Genomic DNA, 21304 nt, shown 5'->3' with positions numbered 1-21304 from the left:
TTTTATCTGGTTGAGTTTTTAAAGGGGGAAAAAGGGGGTTGAGTTTTTAGAGGCAAAAAACTTGAATATTTAGGGGGTTATCTAATAAAAGGCACTAAGTTTGCCCAGGAGCAGTAACCCTTCACAACCAATACGATGTTTGCTTTTAAACAGGTGACCAGTAAATGCTACCTTCTGATTAGTTGCTATGGGTTCTTTTTTTACATAACCTCCTTAGAGATTTATTATACCCCAAAGCTGCTAAAAAATCTGAATCTAAAAATACTCCAGCTTAAGCTGGCCATAGATGCAAAGATCCGATTGTTCGAATACTCGAACGACGGGACTTCCCCAACTCCCGACCTGCCATTAACCATTCCGATCAAATAAAGTAGAAAAGAACAGATCAGCCAATGTTCTGGCCCTGACAGCAATCATACGAAAGTTAGGTCCAACAAAAGCTAGTGACACAGTCTCCCACTGAAGATCGTACGATCGGCAATACATGCAGAGATATTATCGGCAGCCAACAGAAATATTTTAACCTGTCCGATCAACCAAACGACCGATCTCCGCTGGACGAAAAATGTCGGGACTCTCCACACAGGGTCCGAAAATCCTACGAATCCTCGATTCGTACGATCGGATCTTTGCGTCTATGGCCAGCTTAAAACCTGTTGAGGTCATGTAGAAGTCAATGGCAGATATACCGAAGGTGTTTGACATTGTGATCTGCACTGGTTTTCGTTCGATAATCCAAGAAAGTCAAGTTTTCAGAGCATCAATTTAAAAATGTCGCACAATTCGAATTGTCTGGGTTTTTTTTATTTTTTTTAAACGTGGTTCCGTACCTACTTTTTTATAAAATATTTTTGCCAAATTAAGGGAATTCGGGTTTGGGAGTGAGAAAAATTCTAGTTTTAGTAAATACTCCCCATAATGTGTTCTTATCTAGAGAGTTTTAGGATAAATGGAAGTTTGTGCGGGTTTATTACATCCACATGTACATTTACAGCCTTGACATGAGGGAATCTAATGCTTTTCACTTTGGGTATGTCTTCTGTTAACAGCCTCTACAGTACTGCTGTGCAGAACTGAATCTTGGAGCATCCAGGAGCAGCAGGTGAGGATGCAAGCAGATGCTATAAATGCTATTCCCTTGTGTTCTACTATGATTAAAAAACAAACATGTTATGGTTCTTTTCTGTGCATCTGGTGCCTGATTGCTAATTGAGAAATAGGATGCAATTTGGTTTATAAAATGTAAAAAGTGTGTTAAAACTTGGCTTCTGTTCGCTACTCCATATAATGCGTAACATTAACCTACATCAGTACAATGTTCTGCGGTACGCAGTGCCTCAATAATGGGTTTTTTATTAAACAGATTTAAAGGTAGGCACTATAATAAATTAAAAAACAAAGAATATGAAATGGATGCAGCAGCGAAGATTAATGACTCTGTCAGATAGAGTAAAAATTAAATAGTATTATTATTTTGACATCATAATCAATAACATCATTCGAAGATCCCCTTTCTCTATTACAGAAAAATGCAGTGTATTACTATAGTCAATTAATTAGGAAAAATAATAATGGAAGAGATATATTACTTTTTTTAAAGACTGGAAAACAAGGATATTAAAATGGGCATACGAAATAGGTTTTGTGATCAATTTATATTTTAATGCATAATTTTCTGATACAAGCAGAGAAAAGAACCAATTAAATGAAGCACGAAACCCTGCGTTTTTACAGCACATATACCAGCTCTATATAGAAAAAAACTGCAGAGTTAAACCACTTATTGTCCCAGTATTTCCTTTCCTGATTTGAACATGAGACTCTTTTATGTTTCACCTTTAGTAACAAGAATGAAAGACACACAGAAAGGTGAACGTGGGAGACTAGCAGCCGCATTTTGTTGCCGTAGAGCTGCTGTTTGCATTGTCACATTTAAGTTCTTATCATTGGTCAACTATACTCTATCATATTATTGTTTCACTATAGCATGTCCTGACTCATGAGATGTGGAATGACATACCAGTGATTTTTGCAGTTGTGTCAGTATCACACATATTGCATATGTTACTATATCGCATATAGGTGCCCCTAATTAGGATAAAAGATCTCAGGCTGGAGAGGGTTATTATATTTAAGGTCACAGTCCTCTTATGTACTACCACAGTTTTTTTTCAGATATCTAGCTACAAACCCTGAGTCAAATACATTCTCTACTCCTATAAAGGCTTACATGCTGTTATGATGCTCACTGGCATCTTCTCCCTATATAGTGCAGGCTGAACGTAAAAGAAATGCATTTATTTCTGTGTGCCTCCTGCTGTAGCATTCAGTCTGCCATGCTATCTTCTCTACAGGAGCCAGCAATGCATTATAACACGTTCAGCTCCTACAATAATATCCTAGAATAATATCAACCTTCCAATAGAAGATAGCTGTGCAGGCTAAGTTTTACCGCAGGGGGTTACAAAAAGCAGAAGCCATGCAGGGCTTCTCCTTTGTGAAAGCCAGCTCATTATTAAGGTTCTCCAAGCAGTAATCCTGTACATTAATGGAATGGATGGAGTTTCACCAGTGTACCTGGATGGACAGCTATAGCAAGAATTCAAATGGAAGAACCCTGCACTTTTGTTAATTTGGACTAAAAAGGAACTAATGCATGAATTCTGATTACTGTGTTTGTCTTAGAGAAATAACAACTAAAAAGAGCACAGAATTGCAGACACTTCTGTTCTATTATAATAATTGCATCCCTGTTCAAGTTATATTTGAAAATATTGTAATGATCAAAAAGGCAAAATTATTCTGAACACATGGTGGCTTTAAGGCCTTGGAGGGCCCAGGGCAAAGATCATATTGGTCATCCTGTATCACCGACCAATAGAAATGATTGTCTGTAGGGACAGCGTGACTGTGGCCTGTGCTTGGTGCTGAGAAATTCGACCAGGACTGGGCTGAGCAGACAAGGCTGAGCTTGTAACTCCCATTAGTGTGTCTGTGTCCTCCATCTGATCCAAACCTAAAAAGTTGTGAACAGAAAGGGACCAAAGGGAATGAAGGCAACTGATGCACCTGTTTGCTGAAGTGCCACTGTCTGCCAGTTGTACCACTCAGAACTCAGTAAACAGCTGGCTGTGTGCACAGTGGGCCCCCAAACTCAGTAGGCCCAAGATCAATTCCCCCTTTTGATCTACAGTTAAATTTAATTAAAAAATCCTTGGGACAAGAGATAAAATGAAACAACTTTCCATAAAACAGAGGTTAGCCATTGTTATCACTGGGGTGTGCCTAATAGTCAAATTATCACTCCCCAGGGAATCTTTATATATTACTGTCAACATCACACACACTTAAGGTCCTATTTATTAAATTGTGCAAAATTATTGGCAAAATTTCTTTATTAAATTTATTTAAACCAGGAAGAACAGTGTAAAATTGGGTGTTATTATGGTGTGTACTCTTTTACACTGCCTGATGTTCATATTCTAAGGCATTATTATACACCGTTACCATTACTTTAGCATTTTAGATTGTAAGCTCTTGTGAGTAGGGACTCCTGATCCTATTTTCTTTACTCTGTAACCCTTGTTTATTAAATTATTGCAAGACCCCTGTTTGTTATAAATAAATGTAAAGCACTGAATACTTTCTGGCACTATAATAATTAGTGACAATGATGATGACCACTTCGGATCATTAATGTCAAGTTGAAGCAAACCCAAATTGTACTTTTTTTGGACTCTTCTCCTGAATGGTTGGGTTTTTTTCGGGTTATTGCCTGAAAACCCAGAATTTTTTGGATTATTGGGCTAAACCCAGCGCAGACCACAATATCTTCAAATTGGGATAAAGACATCTGCCATTGAGAATCAGATTTTCGGATTCAGGCTTTTTGCAGCATCGTGGTATGATAAATCTTGAAAAAGATTTTTTGAGTTTTCATTTTTTCCACGAAAAATTTTAGTTTTTGCTCCAAAAAGCCTGACCAGTTTTAGTAAATAACCCTCTGAGTGTTTCATGCGATCATGCAAGACCCAAGAGGCACCAGCACTGACAAGCTTAAAATTAAAATTGCTGTGTGTGTTTGTTCAGGGACCACCATATGGGCTTTACCTTAACATGGTATATGGTAGCTTATCATTGTATGTTCATAACTGTAACTAAAAACGCCTGTTTTTGAAATATATGCACTTGCATAGATACTAAATTACTAATGAAACATGGAGACCAGGGAATGTGCATTGATCAAACCACACCATTTTGTATGTTTGTAGTTTACTTGACCAGATCAGTTGCACTGCCATTGTAGTTGTGTATTTTACTTAGCCTTGGAGTGCACCCACAACCCCTCCTTTTTGTATATTTTGTGTCAGTAATTAACAGCAGTTGTACTGTATGTGCTAACTGAAATGGAACCCTGCCATCTCTTAACAGTTTTATACAGACCCAAGTAATGTTTTATTCTTTAGGCTTAACATCATAAATTAAATAACCGGTTTTCAGCAGGCAAGCATTTTTCTTCTCATTGCTTGTGATAATTACAGAAGGGACTTGAACTGTGACATTGATGATTGCCACGTATGACCCCCTGTAATATGTAGTTAGCATAATGACAAGCTTCACTTTGCAAATGGCCACCTCAGATCCAGCAACCCTAATAACAGCTACAACAGCAAGTTCATAATTGTGCTTTTTTTTTTTTTGCTCAGAAAATGGAGTTTGCTAAACCACAGTTAAATTGTAAAGGATAAAAAGGTAGTGTGAAACTTAATGGTAAACTATAATTTATGATTTATGTCACCACACCTAGATTACAGTATTTCTGTTTGCTTGCCAGAAGCACAGATGAATATGAGTGGGGAGAGGTATGAGAATGGGGCATGGTTTTCATCATAAAGACATTCCATAAAAGACCAAAGGACAACATGTATTTACTAGAAAAATGAATTGGTGTGAAAGTGAAATTTCAATTACATGAATTAATAAGGTACAAAAAGGAAGCATTTTCCCAGGAACTCTGGAGTTTATCATTTATATACCCTAGGGATAAACAGTAATATGTTCAGAGTCAAAGAGTTACATTTTTTGTTGAGGCAACATCAAAGGCATTCTTTCCTCAAGGATATCTAAAAGAAATTAAGAATGCACATCAAATTAAACATGATTCTAACAGATAAATGTTGTCATATCTGCTGAGTTAGACGTACTTCAGAGTCTCCGAAAGGTTTTTATCCAAGACGATATATGCCCTTAAACAATAAAAACGGTGTGGCCTTATGCAGATGCTGGCTGGAATAAGTCCTTTATCTAGCTTTCAGTTGCCTGAGCTGCAGAATATTTTATTATTATAAACAAATGCTACTTACTTTGCATACTCTGAAAATTAAGGCTATTATGCCTTATGGGGAAGCTTGCCATCTATAATATTTATATGCAGATTTACCTTTTGTTATGCTGTTAGCTGCTGAGCCCATGACTTAAACAAGTGTCAGTCTTTTCCCTAATAAATAACATACTGTATAATGATTTATTTATACCTACTCAGAACCTATACTCTTTGCACAGTTACCTTGCCAACAAATGTATGTAAATTACGTGCCATGGAATATTATAGAGAACATGCTGCCAGCATTTTGGCTTTGGCCTGCCAGCTCATGACTATAATTTGCTGTATTTGACAACTCATTTCAGGGTGGTTGAAGCTGTAAGTTCAAGATAAAAAACAGTATTCTGGTGAAGGTGCTCCAGTAGCAGGAAAGGCTGGTTCTAACACTTTTAAGACAGTATATGGATAGTGGGATTATGGGAAGTATAGTTAGTTAGTTTGGCAGGTCTGAGACTGAGAGTAGTAGGAGAAGCTAGAAAGATGACTAATAGAAGAAAAGGACAGACTTTTTACCTAGACAAGCAATGGGAGCAAACAGCTTCCCTCCCTCCTGCCGAGGGTAATTGGGGGTAGGAGGCGGTTGAAGTACATGAAGTGTTTGGATTTTGTCGCAGCATGGGGTGAGATTGGTCTGCCAGAAAGAAACCAGAAAGGATCAGGAATACAGAAGTGAAGTGTAAGTCAAGTCAGTGCAAGAGACCTGGGACTAGGTTTGACCCTACAGTATGTGGGTCATATAGGGAACGTTAGGTGGTTAAGGCCTATGCAGCCAACAACAGTTTACTGGTTTATAAATTATTTTAAGTTCAAGAAGTAGCATTTTGGGAGATTAATAATATGTATGTATGTTTGTTGTTGTTATTTACAATACAAACTGCAGTCTTTCCACCCAAAATTATCAGTGTGTCAGTGTGAGATACTGGGCAGGGGGTTAACATAGGGGGTGTGAGGGGCTTGGATTTGAATCACCACAAGTCATGTACTGTAAGATTCTCTATAGGATAGGATAGCTTAGGCTATTTTGATAGTAGTTGTTTCCCTATGAAAGCTGCAGCACACACAATACATTGACTGCCACTGTCCTTAAGTATATACCGTCTACATATACATTGCATTTGAGTGTTTTTAACCTCAGAAATGTCCATAGTCTTTATAATGTAGAAATTTTTCCTCGAAAAACCAAACATTTTACTGAAGATGAACTCACAAATACAATGACTACAAATACAATATATTCTATTTTGCTTCAGCTTTTTTCTTCTCCTTGGGATTGCAAAGGATATTCACAAGCGTGATCTAAAAATAAATTGCATAAAGCACAAGTTTAAAATGCAGCCAATCTGTCAATAATAAAGCGGTTCTGCAATTATCAGCACCTGCATTATGATGCAATGCGTTTAAATTACGGAGGGGCTGTGGCAGAAACCCCACTGACAACAATTAGCATAAAAAATGTTCTACAATTTAAAGCAGTGGGAGGGAATTATCAAAGGTTAACAGACTAAATATAACTATCGTTTTGACCATAAAATCAAAGTGCTTTGAAGCTAAATCTGGGTTCTATAATTTAGCCAATAATAGGATTATAAAATTTGGAACGTTTCCACCTTGTGAAGATGGTCTAGTTTGCATTCCTCGCTAGAAATGATTTGAACTTAACTAAAAATTAAGCAGGATTTAAGTATTTCATGTCAACAATACAGTTTATCTCATATTGAGAGATGAATAAATTTAGGATTAATCTGGGAGGTAGGAAGGGCATGGAGCACTATCATTTTTTTTAAAGCTGAAAACATTAGCTGAATCTATGCACATGCATAGCATAAAAGCATGTTATTAATATGATGCCAAACATGGAAAAAGTCTAGGGATCCACAGATACTGGGGGTTGCCGGGAGTTGTAGTCTATTTACTGCCTTTGGGTCAGAAGTTAAACATCCCGGCTTATAAATTAGAAGCTTGGGACAATTTTGCTGTTCATTCTATGGGGCAAAAATTTTCCAGCGACGGCTTCGCTCACAACGCAACACTTCGCCAGGCATAGATTCGCCAGGACAGTGCTTATTCAGTAAAATCCGAAGTTGCGTCCATGGAGCCGAACGCTGGCGAAGTAGCGCTAGCGTTACTAGGGCAATCAAAGCGAAGTTGCGCTAGCGTTGCCTAATTTGCATACGGCAGGAAGTTAAAGTTCAATAGACGTATTTGTTGCAGCCAATACATTACACTACACAAGCCCAGGAAACCTTAATAAAATAAACTCGAGTTGTTATATTGCCCTACATATGAGCCCAGTATATAGTTTACGTGCCATATGTTAGGAAATGTAGGGGGGAAGCCGGGTAACCCAGATTAAATTAACAATCTTTTGCAGCCTATCACCCTAAAAAATGAAACTATTTTTTTAGGAGCTCCTATTTATTCTATTGGCGCAAGAGGTAACGTTCAGTACAATCCGCATCTTAGTGAATTTGCGTAGTTACGTCCATTCGCCAGATCGCAACTTCGCAGGTGTAAGGGAGGGAAGTACCACTAGAGTCTCTTTCCCTAGCGAAGTTACACCAGCGACCGTTAGTAAATCGGTCAAGTAACGAAATGACGTCACGCTGGCAAATTTTCACTAACGTTAATCACTTCGCCCTTTAGTAAATCTGCCCCTATGTTTTTACATAATGCATAACCTTACAATATTACCTACACTCGGGAATTTGTAGCTGCATATAAAATGCTGACAAAATGCTGCATGGCCAATTTTCTCTGCATTAGGACTCTTACACTGTACACATGGTTGCCTTTTAATGCATTTGATATACGTGTGAGATGCAGGTTTGAGCCCTCCTAAACGCATTAGCTAAATGATTCCATTATATTCTATCTGGTTGTACTCTTGAGTATTCAGAATGGTTTTATACCATTTACGTTTCATAGAGGTTTTTTTTTTTTTTTTTTTTTTAAAAAAAACACAGCATGCTGCATTTTTTTGTGCGTGATTCTTGATCCAGTAGAATAGAGGCTTACATCTGGAACTGTCAAAAACGAGCTTATGTGCCTTTGAAAAAAAATGAATGTGTTTTGCAGGTATGGTATCCATTATTCTGAAAGCCAGTTATCCAGAAAGTTCAGAATTACAGAAAGGCCATCTCCTATAGGGGCAAATTCACCTTAATAAAATGATAGAGTTGTTATAATGCGTAGGGCATTATAACAACTCTATATAATTCTATTAAGGTGACTTTTCCCATGTGCCCACAGTCCAGTTTAGGTGCCATATGTTATCAAATGTAGAGGGGAAGGTGGGTACCCCAAAAAAAAATTCGATCTTTTTCAGCCTATCACCCTGTAAAAAGGAAAAGACGCCAGCTTTTTTTTGAGGAACTCCTATCTACTCTATTGCACTTCGCCTGGTCTGAGGTGGCAAAGGCAAGTCTGGCGATAGAGGTAATGGTCATTAAAATCAAAAACTTGATTCGCCTGGCGTTAGAGTGCGAAGTTGCGCCAGAGTCTATCTCCTTGGCGAAATTATTCCAGCGACTGTTAGTAAATCGGCGAAGTGCCGAAATGACGTCACCCTGGCGAATTTTCGTCAGCGTTACCCACTTCGCCCTTTAGTAAATTTCCCCCATAGACTCTATTATATTCAAATAGTCCAACCTTTTAAAAATGATTTCCTTTTTCTCTGTAATAATAAAACAGTACCTTGTACTTGATCCAAACTAAGTTTTTCAAACAAAAAATAACCAATCCTTTGCAGAATTTTTCTAATGAAGGATGCATTCAATCCACAGACAGATGCTCTTCATTTAATGAATTTGTGACTGTGACAAGGAGTGCAGTTACTCGGCTCCCAGCTCATAATCAGATTTAGAATTCGTATCCGCCATATTTATAATTGTGCTAAAAGATCAGTGAATTTCAGTACCACCTGTTTTGTGAGATTTTAACACAGTTTTACAAAGACAGCAGTGAAACAATACTGCCAGTTATGATTTGTGCTGCAGATAATACACACTGGTATTTGAAATGGAATGCCTTGTGAGTGAAGAACTGCCAAAATGGTATATCCTTTTTAAAAAGGTGACAGTACCCCTTATGTTCTCCTGTCATCACTCAGCACTCCTCCCTACATATTTAATCCTTTCTGGCTTTTAGATCTTTTCCCTTTCCTTTAAAGCATGCGTGGGATAAACCTTTTCTTATGGTTTAGCCCTTATGGTTAATAAAAACCAAGCTTTCCTCTTTTATGCTTTTCTCTTGCAACACCTGGAACATTGCCTTCTCTTTTACATTACCACTTAGCTTCATATACATAATTACTAAATCTCTACAGTCTTTTAGTTGCACACCCTACTAAGACAGCCCCATATAAAGATGCAAATGACTGCCAAGACCATTTTCTGTTTTTTTTTTTATCTTCCTAGGCCCATCTATTGGCTCCACTCTTGACTTCACTTTTCAATTATCAAGCAGTCTCTCTCAGTGCATATCACTCACTGTTTTTCACAACACCATTCTAACCACATATTAATTCTGCTGTTAATTTTTTGGAGTCTTGTATTTAGTGCTTAATTGTGTATGCAATTACAGAACTCTTATTTCTCAATGTGGCTTTAGGCAGAGTAGAAAACTAGGATCCCATCTTTCCACTGCTGTACTGTTTCAGGAACATACATTTGTGCATTGCTGCTGCCCCCCAGCATCAAGCAAATAATATATACACCACACTTCTCCTATGGAGACGTATACATAATTGAGCTCTGATGCCTCATAGCACAAGGTTGCAACTTTCTGCCTGGGTGACCTGTTATTTGTTATGTTAATCTGAATTTTCGCAGCTCTAACCAGACAGCTAGGCTCCTAGCTTTAGCTGTGTTTTCCATTAGTTTCCAGGTAGACATATTGAATTCAGTTGTGGTTAATTTGGCCACAAATGCTCAGAGTTACCCAATGCTCTTACTATAAAATCACAGGTCTGTGCCCATTCACTGCCATTATAGGTCAAGCTTGCTTGTTCCTAGGTGCTCTGGTTTCTGCTGCCCTAGTCCTATCTTGATTTGTTTCCTGGCTTTGACCCTGGCTTGTTCCTGACTTCAAGTTTGTCTCACACATTTGAGGTTACCTTCTGGTACTGACCTGCCATCCTGCCCTTATTGGGTCCTTTCTTAGTTTATGTTTGGCTGCTTTCCCCTGTGAAAGTCTTTGGATTTTTGTGTGGTAAGAGTAGCTGAAGAACAGCCCTGAGGCCAAAGGTGGCTGTTAAAGTCAGAAAAGCATGCCTAGACAGGAATCTACAATTCTAGCACTAGGGGTAATTTAACAGTGAATCTGAAAGAACCAATGCTAACGGGAAATGAACCGGTTCACAAGGCACATATCACTAGTTATCACAAAAAATTCCCATAATTCAAAATTATTAAAAAACCATAATATATTTAAAAACAAAATCAATAATATGGCTAATATATGAATATGGGATATGAATAATATATATTAAAATACATTCAACATACTGACCCCATGATACTCCACCTTACGCATGTACCGGTTCCCAAGGCACATATCACTAGTTATCACAAAATATTCCCGTAAATCAAAATTATTAAATCCATACTATATTTAAAAATATATATTAAAAACATACTGACCTTATGATACTCCACCTTATGCATTTTGTACACTCTGGTTCTTACTCATAGGTGATTATACCACCCTCACCACAGTCACATATTTAAAAGCAGACATGACTCCTCCTATCCTACTTTAAAAACAGAATGGTTGGGCCATGCCTCTCAATTAAAAACTGCAAACTGCACAGTGGGGAAATGAACGGGAAATAATGTTCATTAAAATCTAAAGTCATGTAATAATCAAAACATTCTATGCAAGTTTTGGATCACTAATAGCTAATTTAATTGGAGAGCAGCATGGAGTTTGATAATGCAATGAGTGATAGTTTTTCTTTAAACAGAACTAATGCCAAGAAGATGTCACATAAATTATTGGGAAGCAAATATACATTGACAAAATAAATTCTATTCCTTAAAAATGCATTTATATGATACCATGTTTGACTCTGCTTTTTTCTTTTTGGATAGTCTGACAACCAGATGCTTTGCTGAGAAATTTAAACCGACCCCCTGTTGACTAGAAAACATCTTCATCATTCCTTGCTAACGCAGAAGACTGAAAGGACAGATATAGTGTTTCGGAGTGATGCCAGTCATCATTAGCTCTGCTCTTTGCTAACAGTGTTGAGTATTTACTTACACTGTAGCTTGCATCACTGGGCTGCATATCAGCTTTAACTACTGCTTTTAAATTCATGTGTCAGATAAGATAAATTATAAAGGTACTCGCCACTTGGAAGAGCATTGCATATAAATACACTACATATACATATATAGTAATCTCAATAAGCTTAGTTTTAACAATTTTAATTGAATCTTAAATTAATTTGTAGCATTATTTTAGTAATTTCTAGAAGTGATCAATAGCCAATGGAAATTAATATAGGCAACAGAATTTTTCAGAACAGGTTTCGGCTGTTACACATCTATATTTTCATGTGTCATTTATTAAAGTGGAGCTTAAGCGGCAATTACAGGCAGATTACCATGTTTTGTTCCCAAAATGGCAGTGTCTCTTTTTTTTCTAGAACTCTAATTGCGTTTGCTTCGTAAGTTGTGACCATTAAAATGTACCTATATCGAAGAAAATTAGTGTCCACTAATTGGGCACACAGACTGGAGGCTCCATCTGTTCTCATTCTGCGTATTTTGCTGGCTGAGAGAAGCGGATCTGCTCCCTGCTTCATTGATTTGAATCCGATCAGCCTTCATGCGCTCACACACAGCGGAGCTCAAGTCGAGGTCGGCTCGGTCTGGGGATGCTTTCTTTTGCATATTTGGGCTGACCTCAGCTTCATCTCGCTGTGTGTCAGTGCACAGACTGATTGGATTCACTTCACAGTAGCAGGGAGCAGATCCGCTTCTCTCAGTCTGCAAAAATATGTAGGCTGAGTATAGCTGGAGCCTTCAGCCTGTGTTCATAGGCTAAGTGAATTATTTTTTGACAAAGCCACGCTCGTGGCGAAACGGCTGTCGAGGTGCAGCGCGCGCTGAGCAAGTGAGGATCCCTCCATACAGGTCTAAAGTGCCAGGACTGCCGCATACCGCTCATCACGGAACCGCAGCGGAGACGTTATTACACGTCACCTTAAGGACTCATAGTGGGACCGCTCACGGACTTCCGCATGGTCGGTAATATATTTTTACATTTGTTGAGCGGGCCACGCTGGGAGATATCTATAGACACCCCACCGAGGCGTCCTTTGGTTATTCCAAATATCTGCATTCACCCACACCTGATTGGGAGCCTTGTGAAGGTTCCGGCTACACGGCAGGTGCACCCCCCCCTAATACTTAACGGGGTTGATATCTTGAGGAGATTCACGCTGGAGGGGTGCCTCACATATACTTGGTGACTTTGGCACATTTGAGAACTGGGGACATTTCAGTATTACGCTTTGGCCACAACCAATTGAACATCAATATTGGATGGTCTGGGACTGTTTACTTTTCTCAACTGATTGAAATGGTGGCATAAGATTGGAGCGCTACGGTTGGTTCCAGATACGCCACTTCCACATTACAGCATATTAACTACTATTCATGCTGTGATACACTTAGAGAACATTACAAGGGATCCCTTTGTACATGCAGCGCTGCTTAGTTTTGTTTTAATTGGTTTTAACTTGATACATGGCATAGTGTTGAATAATAAATATTGCCTTTTACAGATTTGAAGCATTTATTTACAATTGAGCAGTTGGGGGTCACATGGGCAGGGAGTTATAGTCCCATTTTGTTGTGTATATATGTCAAATTGTTGGAGGACACCCCAGCCCATCTGCCCCCACATACATTAGCATTATTGCATTTTGGTGCCCACAGTGCACTTATAGTTTGTTGGTGTTGTTCTTATATTTTTCAAGTGTGACAGATGCAATTTCCACAGGTGTTAAGATAATATGGTGTAACTTCTGCCAAGTGGGGCTAATAACCGCATTAGCATCTCATTTGTCAAACAAGAACGCCTCCTGACGTAACTCATTAGTTGAACCCTAGAACTACAGGTGCGGGATGGTATCCAGAATGCTTGGGACTTGGGTTTTCTGGATTACAGATCTTTCCATAATTTGGATCTTCATACCTTAAATCTAAGATAATGTAAACATTAAAGAAACCCAATAGGCTGATTTTGCTTCCAATAAGGATTAATTATTTTGGATCAAGTATAAGGTACTGTTTTATTATTACAGAGAAAAAATTTAAACATTTGGGATTATTTGGCTAAATTGGAGTCTATGGGAGATGGCCTTTCTGTAATCCGGAGCTTTCTGGGAAAACAGGTTTCTGGATGATGGATTCCATACCTGTACAGGCATCCTGTCTCCCTTGTGTCAATATGTGCACTTGCATTCAGCTCTTCAGAGCAGGCTATTATAATTGTTGCTGCCTTAATATTGTTAGGAGCATAAATTGTTGGGCATAAGTACCCTTGTGAATGACTGCAATGTGTTGAGTGCAATTCCGCGTAATCTACCTTTTTTTTGACATTATAGATATTTTCTACATGTAAAAAAAACCTATATATAATGCAAAAGTCCTGCCTGTTTTTATTGCATTGTTTTGTTTAGCCATCTTTTATCTGTTGTCTGAATAAAGCCTCACAGGTCTGTTATGGAGCTTTGTATATTTATGAACTGACGCTAAAAGCCCTACCTGATAGAACTATATATATATATATTTTTAAATTGTCATGCTTTCTCTTCAAATATAGGCCAAGTATACAAGTTTGTATTTCTACTGATGTTTTTTTTTTTTTACAAGCAGCCGCCAGACTTATGCCATTATTAACACATTACTTGTGTCTAGAGACAGATGCAAAATGTTGTGAAAGATGCAATTCTGGAGAAAATGACAGTTTATTTGGCTACCAGTGTTGCTGGTACTTTCACTGTCTTTTTTAAATTCTGTTATTATCTTTATTATCTACTGGGTTATTATATAATCTCATTATATATATTGTGAGTCTTTTTCTACATTCTAGTGCTATTTCTCTTTGGCAGCCCAGCACTATGATTGCTCTTACGTAACCTACAGACTTTAATCAGCCAGTAATAATAAGAAATAATAACAAACAATATAAGAAAGCTTTTCATCTTGAGCTAACATAAAGAACATGCTGTGAATAAAGTGTAGGCAGGTTGCCTCTCTAACAGTAGAATTTCTGCCCTAGCTCAGGGGATGTGCATGCTCTTTCACAGATGCTATCAAGAGGTGGAGAGAATAAAGGTACAGTTTTGTTTTCTCTTTTGATGTAGCAGCATGCCACTGTACCCTTTTCATTGCGTGAAATGCATGCTCCTGGCGACAACAGAAGAAATCATAAAACAAACTGTATAGTAAAATAAACAGTTAACAGCACACATTGTATACTGTACCATTTGATTGGTTCACAACTGCCTTCTGGATCAGATATATCACATTATAACTTTATGTAACTTACCTTCTGTAACATTTTAAGTTTAAGTGCAACTAGCATTTTTTCTATAATATCAAAAAAACAATGGTTTTTATTTCATTTTATTTTTTTAAATAAAAGCCCAGATTGCTTCTTCTGGCTCTTTTCACATGTCCATCACTGTGCTCTGGATTCACTCAGCACAGTGGGCTCAGACTGGCATGAGGCTGTCAGGAGTTTTCAGTGACTACATAAATATTCTGGCCAATCACAGCCTTTTATCACTCCCTGCCAGTCTGCATACAAATCAGTGCCCAGAGGAGTGAGCCAAGCATGGCTTCTGTTTATAATTGTTCTTGAACTTATAAAAATGTTCTGCATGGTCTCCTCTGCTGCTTCTATTGTGAATATTAATCTGTCCCATAAGTATCTATAATATATTTTGCAATTTGAGTGTGAGAGCCATGAATGCCACAACACTGAATCTACTCATATGTAGTCACACCGTAAATCAAACTATTTTCTTTAAGCAAGCTAAGCTATGAAGCAATTAATGTATTGGACAATGGCGGCACTTGAATTTCAGCGATAGCTGATATAAAACAATCATTTTCTGGTTAATTGTTCTAAGTATGCATATCTTTAGGGCTAATGTCTATAGTAAAATTCCAGTATATCATACAGATGTATTTCCATTTCATATCTTGCCAAGGTCTAGGGTTTCTAAAGATCACTCTTATGTGCTAAAATAAACAAAAGTCAGCAGCAAAGGCACGACAACCCCCACCAAAGAGAAAGGGCAGCGCTACAGCAGCACTACAACGCTGAAAGCAATTTGCCATTGTCTTATTTTAGCACATCGTTATTCATTGTGCATCTTGACAATCATTTCACAGCTGTGACTCAGTTCAGAAGGAGTAGGTAGCATTATCTGTGACTCAGAAACCACGTCTGGCATGGGGGAGGAATAGCAAATGAATTAGCTATGCCTAAAATAAAATTTCAATAAAAAATGAAGATGTAATTAGTATATTTGTATAAAACAATGCCACAGGAGGAGCGACGTGTAAAACCACAAAGCTGGAATTTTTTATTAGGTATGCAAATAGAGCTGAAATAATGAAATCCTGCCATTTCCATTTGTTAAAAGTTTAACAGTATGAAAGAAAACAAAATATAAAATAAAAAAATATACAATTACAATTTCTCATCCTTGATTATCCACTATACATCACACACCTTTATATCGAGAGGCCATAGATGGATCCAGAACCAATGCAGCATGTTGGGTAGGGTGGGTAGGTTGGGTAGGGTGCATGGAAAAATGTACCAACTATTGTAAACTATAAGGACACTTTCAAGGTTCTGTAGAATTACAAAACTGAAGAAATGTTATTTCAGGGTTATAAAAACCCAATGAACCATAGCTGGCATAGGCAAGCAGAGAATGATGGGGTTAGGAATCAGGCACCCTCTTCATCTGTTTAATGCTGAGTGTGATTAGCAAAGGCCAGCGGAGGGCTAAGATCTCTAGGGTTAACATGTATTTGTCACTAGGTGGTTTTCATAAGAAAATAGCAGGGGCTGATATTCAGTTAAGTTTGGGCAGCCCTTCCAGCATCATCTCAACTTTTTGTTTGTGAAGTGTACTCCCCACTTGACATAGAATGGAAGGAGGGGGAGCCCAGCCCAGGTCCCTGGGGAGTGGTACACACGCTTTCCCCCTAACTAAACAACCTCACTACAGTAAAACTACAAGTCCTACCTCCTGTAGGAGCTATTTTTTGTGTACTTCGACTAGGGAATAGTCCAAATTCTATTCGAATTTGAAAAAAATTGTACTATCTCTTTAAAAATGTGACTTCGACATGATCATCACTCAAACATGTCTAATTTATAGCAGCCAAGAGCACATTGAGCAAAAACTGTGACTCATTGAGTAATATGTGTGATAGTAAATGACAGTACATGGGTTGCTCCTGGCAAGTCATCTGACAAGAACTCAGAAGATAAAACCATTGTTAATAGCTGAATTCCAACCAGTTTAGGGAGCTTTAACAACCATTTAAACACCTAACCAACAGCCTTAGCAAGATCACTGTTATGTATCTAGCAGATAAGGAAATTTGGACTTAACTTTGAGTTTGGGGACTTGCCAAAATTGCACCAGCTATTTCTCTTCCACAACACTGCCACATCACTGCAACATTTGTGTGACAATGAAATCATGTAAAATGTTGTGCCATATTTGCATCATGGAAGTTTTTGACTTTATTGCATTTTTCTGGCATCCAATAGTAGTTCTCTCTTCCCACTTAGACACTGGGTGCTAGTTCACCTGCTTATAACCTTAATCTCTTCTATATCTGTTCTGACACCTGTTTCATAGATTTCTTGTTGTCTGCTCTGATGTTGATTGTGTTACTTCATCTAATCCTTGCCCTATCCTTCCTCATGATTCTACTTCTTGATTCTTCCTTGTTCACTTCTCAGTTCTTTAAATGCCTATAATTATCTACTGCCTGAGTCTAGGCATGTTAATGTTAGGTGGTCATGACTATCAGGTGACAGTGTCAGTTAAACAGTTAGGGGCCCATTCACTTAGCTCGAGTGAAGGAATAGAGGAAAAATACTTCGAATTTCAAAATGTTTTTTTGGCTACTTCGACCATCGAATGGGCTACTTCGACCTTTGAATCAAACGATTTGAACTAAAAATTGTTTGACTATTCGACCATTCGATAGTCGAAATACTGTCTCTTTAAAAAAAAAATCGACCCCCTAGTTCGCCACCTAAAACCTACCGAGGCCAATGTTAGCCTATGGGTAAGGTCCCCATAGGCTTCCTATCAATTTTCTGATTGAAGGATAATCCTTCGATCGATGGACTAAAATCCTTCGAATCGTTCGATGCAAAGGATTTAATCATTCAATCTAACTATTATTCCTTCGATCGTTCGATCGAACGAATTGCGCTAAATCCTTCGACTTCGATATTCGAAGTCGAAGGATTTTAATTCGGCAGTCGAATATTGAGGGTTAATTAACCCTCGATATTCGACCCTAGGTAAATTTGCCCCTTAATATACAAGAACATTTTTTAAATTATAAATTAATTGTAATAGAAAAAACTTCAATTATAGTGGTTTTCAAATGAAAAAGGTATATGCTTTAATTTGTACTTTCCGACATTCAACTGGTGACTTCCACAAATTAAAAGCTACAGGTACTCACCACCAAAAGAATTAAGTGCCGATTCTGTTTCTTGTGAAGCCACAGATCCATGTTCTGATATGCTGTCCTTTGAAAGGAGTGATATACCACAAGATACAGATCTAGACTGGCTGTTAAAAGGGACAGTGTCTTTCTGGTCTTGGTTCCTTGATACAGTTTGTGTCAGAGGATAGTTAATACATTCATAGCCACTGGGAATGAAAACAGGTTTGGTGTTCAGAACAATATACTCTTTAATATGTCAGTAAAATGTCTTCACTTCAAGGATAAAAAGACAAAATACCTGCAGTCATATCTTCAATTAACTAACTGAGGAATTCCATGAAGAATTCAACAATAGACCTAATTGCTTTATTTCTGTAATGGTCTAACGCAGGAGTTAAGAAACACTTCTATTCAAGTGCAATTTCTATAACCATATGCTGATTACTGGGCCTTTATGTCTTTATGCAGTCCACACATTTGTTAAATGTAGGAAAATGCAAATGTTTCAATAAGCTGCACTATGGGAATTTAGTCAAGGATTTAAATATTTATTGTGCATAGAGGGGCAATTTTGTATACAACCCATATTTTTATACAGTACTACTCATGGCTGGATATGGATATAATCCATCAAAAAATACTTACAAAGGAGTCTGAAAAGGCTTTTCTTCCAAGTCCTCTATTAGCTCTAAAAAGCTTGGAGTCTGACTTCTGATGGGCTGCAAGTATTTTATCCCAGCACTGATTTTTAAGACACGTCCATTTTCATCTATGAACCAAAATAGAGATGTATTACACTGAAGGGGAACATAAGCAATTTTACTTATCAGGGACATTTTGTATTGAATTTTAAGTACCTACATTATTTGTGGTTCTTTAAATACGCTTGGTTATTGATTTGTGGTAGTTGCAAACATGAAAAATGTTAACAAAATGTAAGTGAAAAAGGAAAGATGAGAACAGGAAAAATTAAGAAGGATGCAGCTAAATGTAGTATTTTATCGCACAGGCTATTGACCTTATACAAATCTTGTATGAAAAAGGGATTCTAATGCATCTGGTGCTTTTGTCAATACAAGTGCTTCCTATTATTTCTAGAATTACTAAAGGTACATTTATGTTATAATCAATAGAAATGTTACCAAACCCTCCACTACATGGCTGTAAACAAAGGAAAAAAAATAAAGTCGACTATATCATGTAACTTTTCTGTAGAATAATACCCATGCCATTGTTTTTTGGTATTTGTCTGTACAGGCTATACATTGATAAGAATACATTGAAATATCCCCAATGCCACACGTTTTGTGGCTAAAAAAAACACCCCCCTTCAGATTTCTTATAAGGGAATTATAATACTGTAGTAGAGCTGATGGAGGATATAAAGAAGCTTTTGATCAGTTAGTCTGGTAAGTCAAGGACAACTTTATAGTAATCATAAAAAAGAGCAATATGAAAATAATAATATATTAATCTCTTAATATTAATATTACAAGTATAGAAAGAGAATGTTTTGGAGGCATGCTCAAGATAGAACACTGTTTTCCTTACTATAGGGCAGTGGGACCCAACAAGTGATTTGTGAGCAACATGTTGCTCAACAACCTCTTGAATGTTGCTCCAAGTGGCCTCAGAGCAGATGCTTATTTTTGAATTCCTGTTGGAGGCAATTTTGGTTGCATAGAAAAAAGATGCACTGCCAAACAGAACCTCCTGTAGGCTGACCATCCACGCAGAGGCTACCAAATGGAAAATGCCAGACCTTATTTTGCACCACCCAGGAACATTTTTCATGCTTGTGTTGCTCCTCAACTCTTTTAATATCTGAATGGTGTTCACAGGTAACAAAAGGTTCATCCAATCCAATTATAGGGGATACAGCTAGCTTAGGAGATCTCAAGCAGTTCTTTTAAGCTCAGCGTGTTAACTTGGGATAACTAAATTTGTCTGGGAACCCCATTTCTCAGTGTGTGTGTGTGTTTATAGCTTTTAGTGGTAGCAGTTGTTTATAAGCCAGTACTTGATGTAACTGTAGACCATTGTTAAAGCTGCCGTACATGCAGGATGCCGGCACAGCACGTATAATGGTATACATTGCCTGGGTGCAATAAGCCCAAAAGGTAAATGTGAGGAGAAGTAGGCTCGCACTCACAGGTCTTAGAAAAAATAAAGGTGTTTATTTCAATATATTTTTTATATCAAAAACAGCTAACATTTCGGCTAGCACTCTAGCCTTTTATGGTTATATACATATACAGTGTCTAAAATTACGTTTTATTAACTTCTTTGAGGGAGTGGTATACAAACTCTGATCACAAGACAAAGGAACTGGATATAAGCAAATACCTCTCTATTATTATATTATTTTTCATTGTATCATTCATTGTAACTCTTTTAGATCATTTAAATGTTTTGATGTGAGAAGCAAATCATCAGTGCATATAAGCAAACATTCCTAATGTGCCAAATATTTGCAGCTCTCCAAATGCAACATGTTATTGCAGGGAGGCACACAAAGAAGCTATCAAACAGTCCCCACTGACTCCATGAACTCATACTTTATTTTTGAATCCATGTTTATAGATAACCTTGTGATTTTGAAAGAACAGGGTTCTTTTTATTATTTTTAAATGGACCCCCCAGCCATCCTCACTTTAAATCTAAGGAAACCTTGACTGAATGAGAATGCTTTTAAGAAGGTGAGAAGGATGAAATTCCTTCTGTGCAGAGAAAATGTCAGACTTCACAAAAATTAACATTTTCTCTTCTGGATTGAGAAGCCTGATGTTGCCAGTGCATTCATCAGGAAAATGAGAACCCTAGAGAAAATGCTATAGCCTGTTTCCTTTTTGTCATCAACCCATTTCGGCAAATATAGACATACAATGAAATACCGGTATATAAAAAGCCAATTATATATACAGATTTAAAGGGGCACATTTATCAAAAGTCGAATTTCGAAGTTAAATATACTTCGAAATTCGACCATCGAATGGCTATACTTTGACTTCGAATATTGAAGTCAAAGGTTTTTTTACCGAATTTGACCGTTTTGCAGTTGGAACGATTTCAGCAATCAATGGAACGATTTTACTTCAACTACAAAAAACATAGAAAAATGCATTAGAAGGTCCCCATAGGCTAACATAGCACTTCGGCAGGTTTAATTTGGCGAACTATTGAA

General features: G+C 37.6%; 1 protein-coding gene across 2 annotated transcripts in view; it reads right to left on the bottom strand.

The window, feature by feature from the left end:
* The window catches only part of morn1.L (MORN repeat containing 1 L homeolog), a 192628-nt gene that overhangs the window by 103056 nt on the left and 68268 nt on the right, over positions 1–21304 (bottom strand). For both annotated transcript variants that reach the window (XM_018226002.2, XM_041569349.1), the window contains exons 9-10: positions 18766–18889; positions 18136–18326 (exon numbers count right to left, since the gene is read on the bottom strand). In XM_018226002.2, the coding sequence (XP_018081491.1) occupies positions 18136–18326; positions 18766–18889 (315 nt within the window). The remainder of the gene's footprint in view (positions 1–18135; positions 18327–18765; positions 18890–21304) is intronic.

Source organism: Xenopus laevis, chromosome 7L (genome assembly GCF_017654675.1).
Source record: "Xenopus laevis strain J_2021 chromosome 7L, Xenopus_laevis_v10.1, whole genome shotgun sequence".
Lineage (NCBI taxonomy): Eukaryota > Metazoa > Chordata > Amphibia > Anura > Pipidae > Xenopus > Xenopus laevis.
The sequence above is the reverse complement of the archived record's forward strand: the minus strand, read 5'-3'. Positions and strand labels throughout refer to the sequence as shown.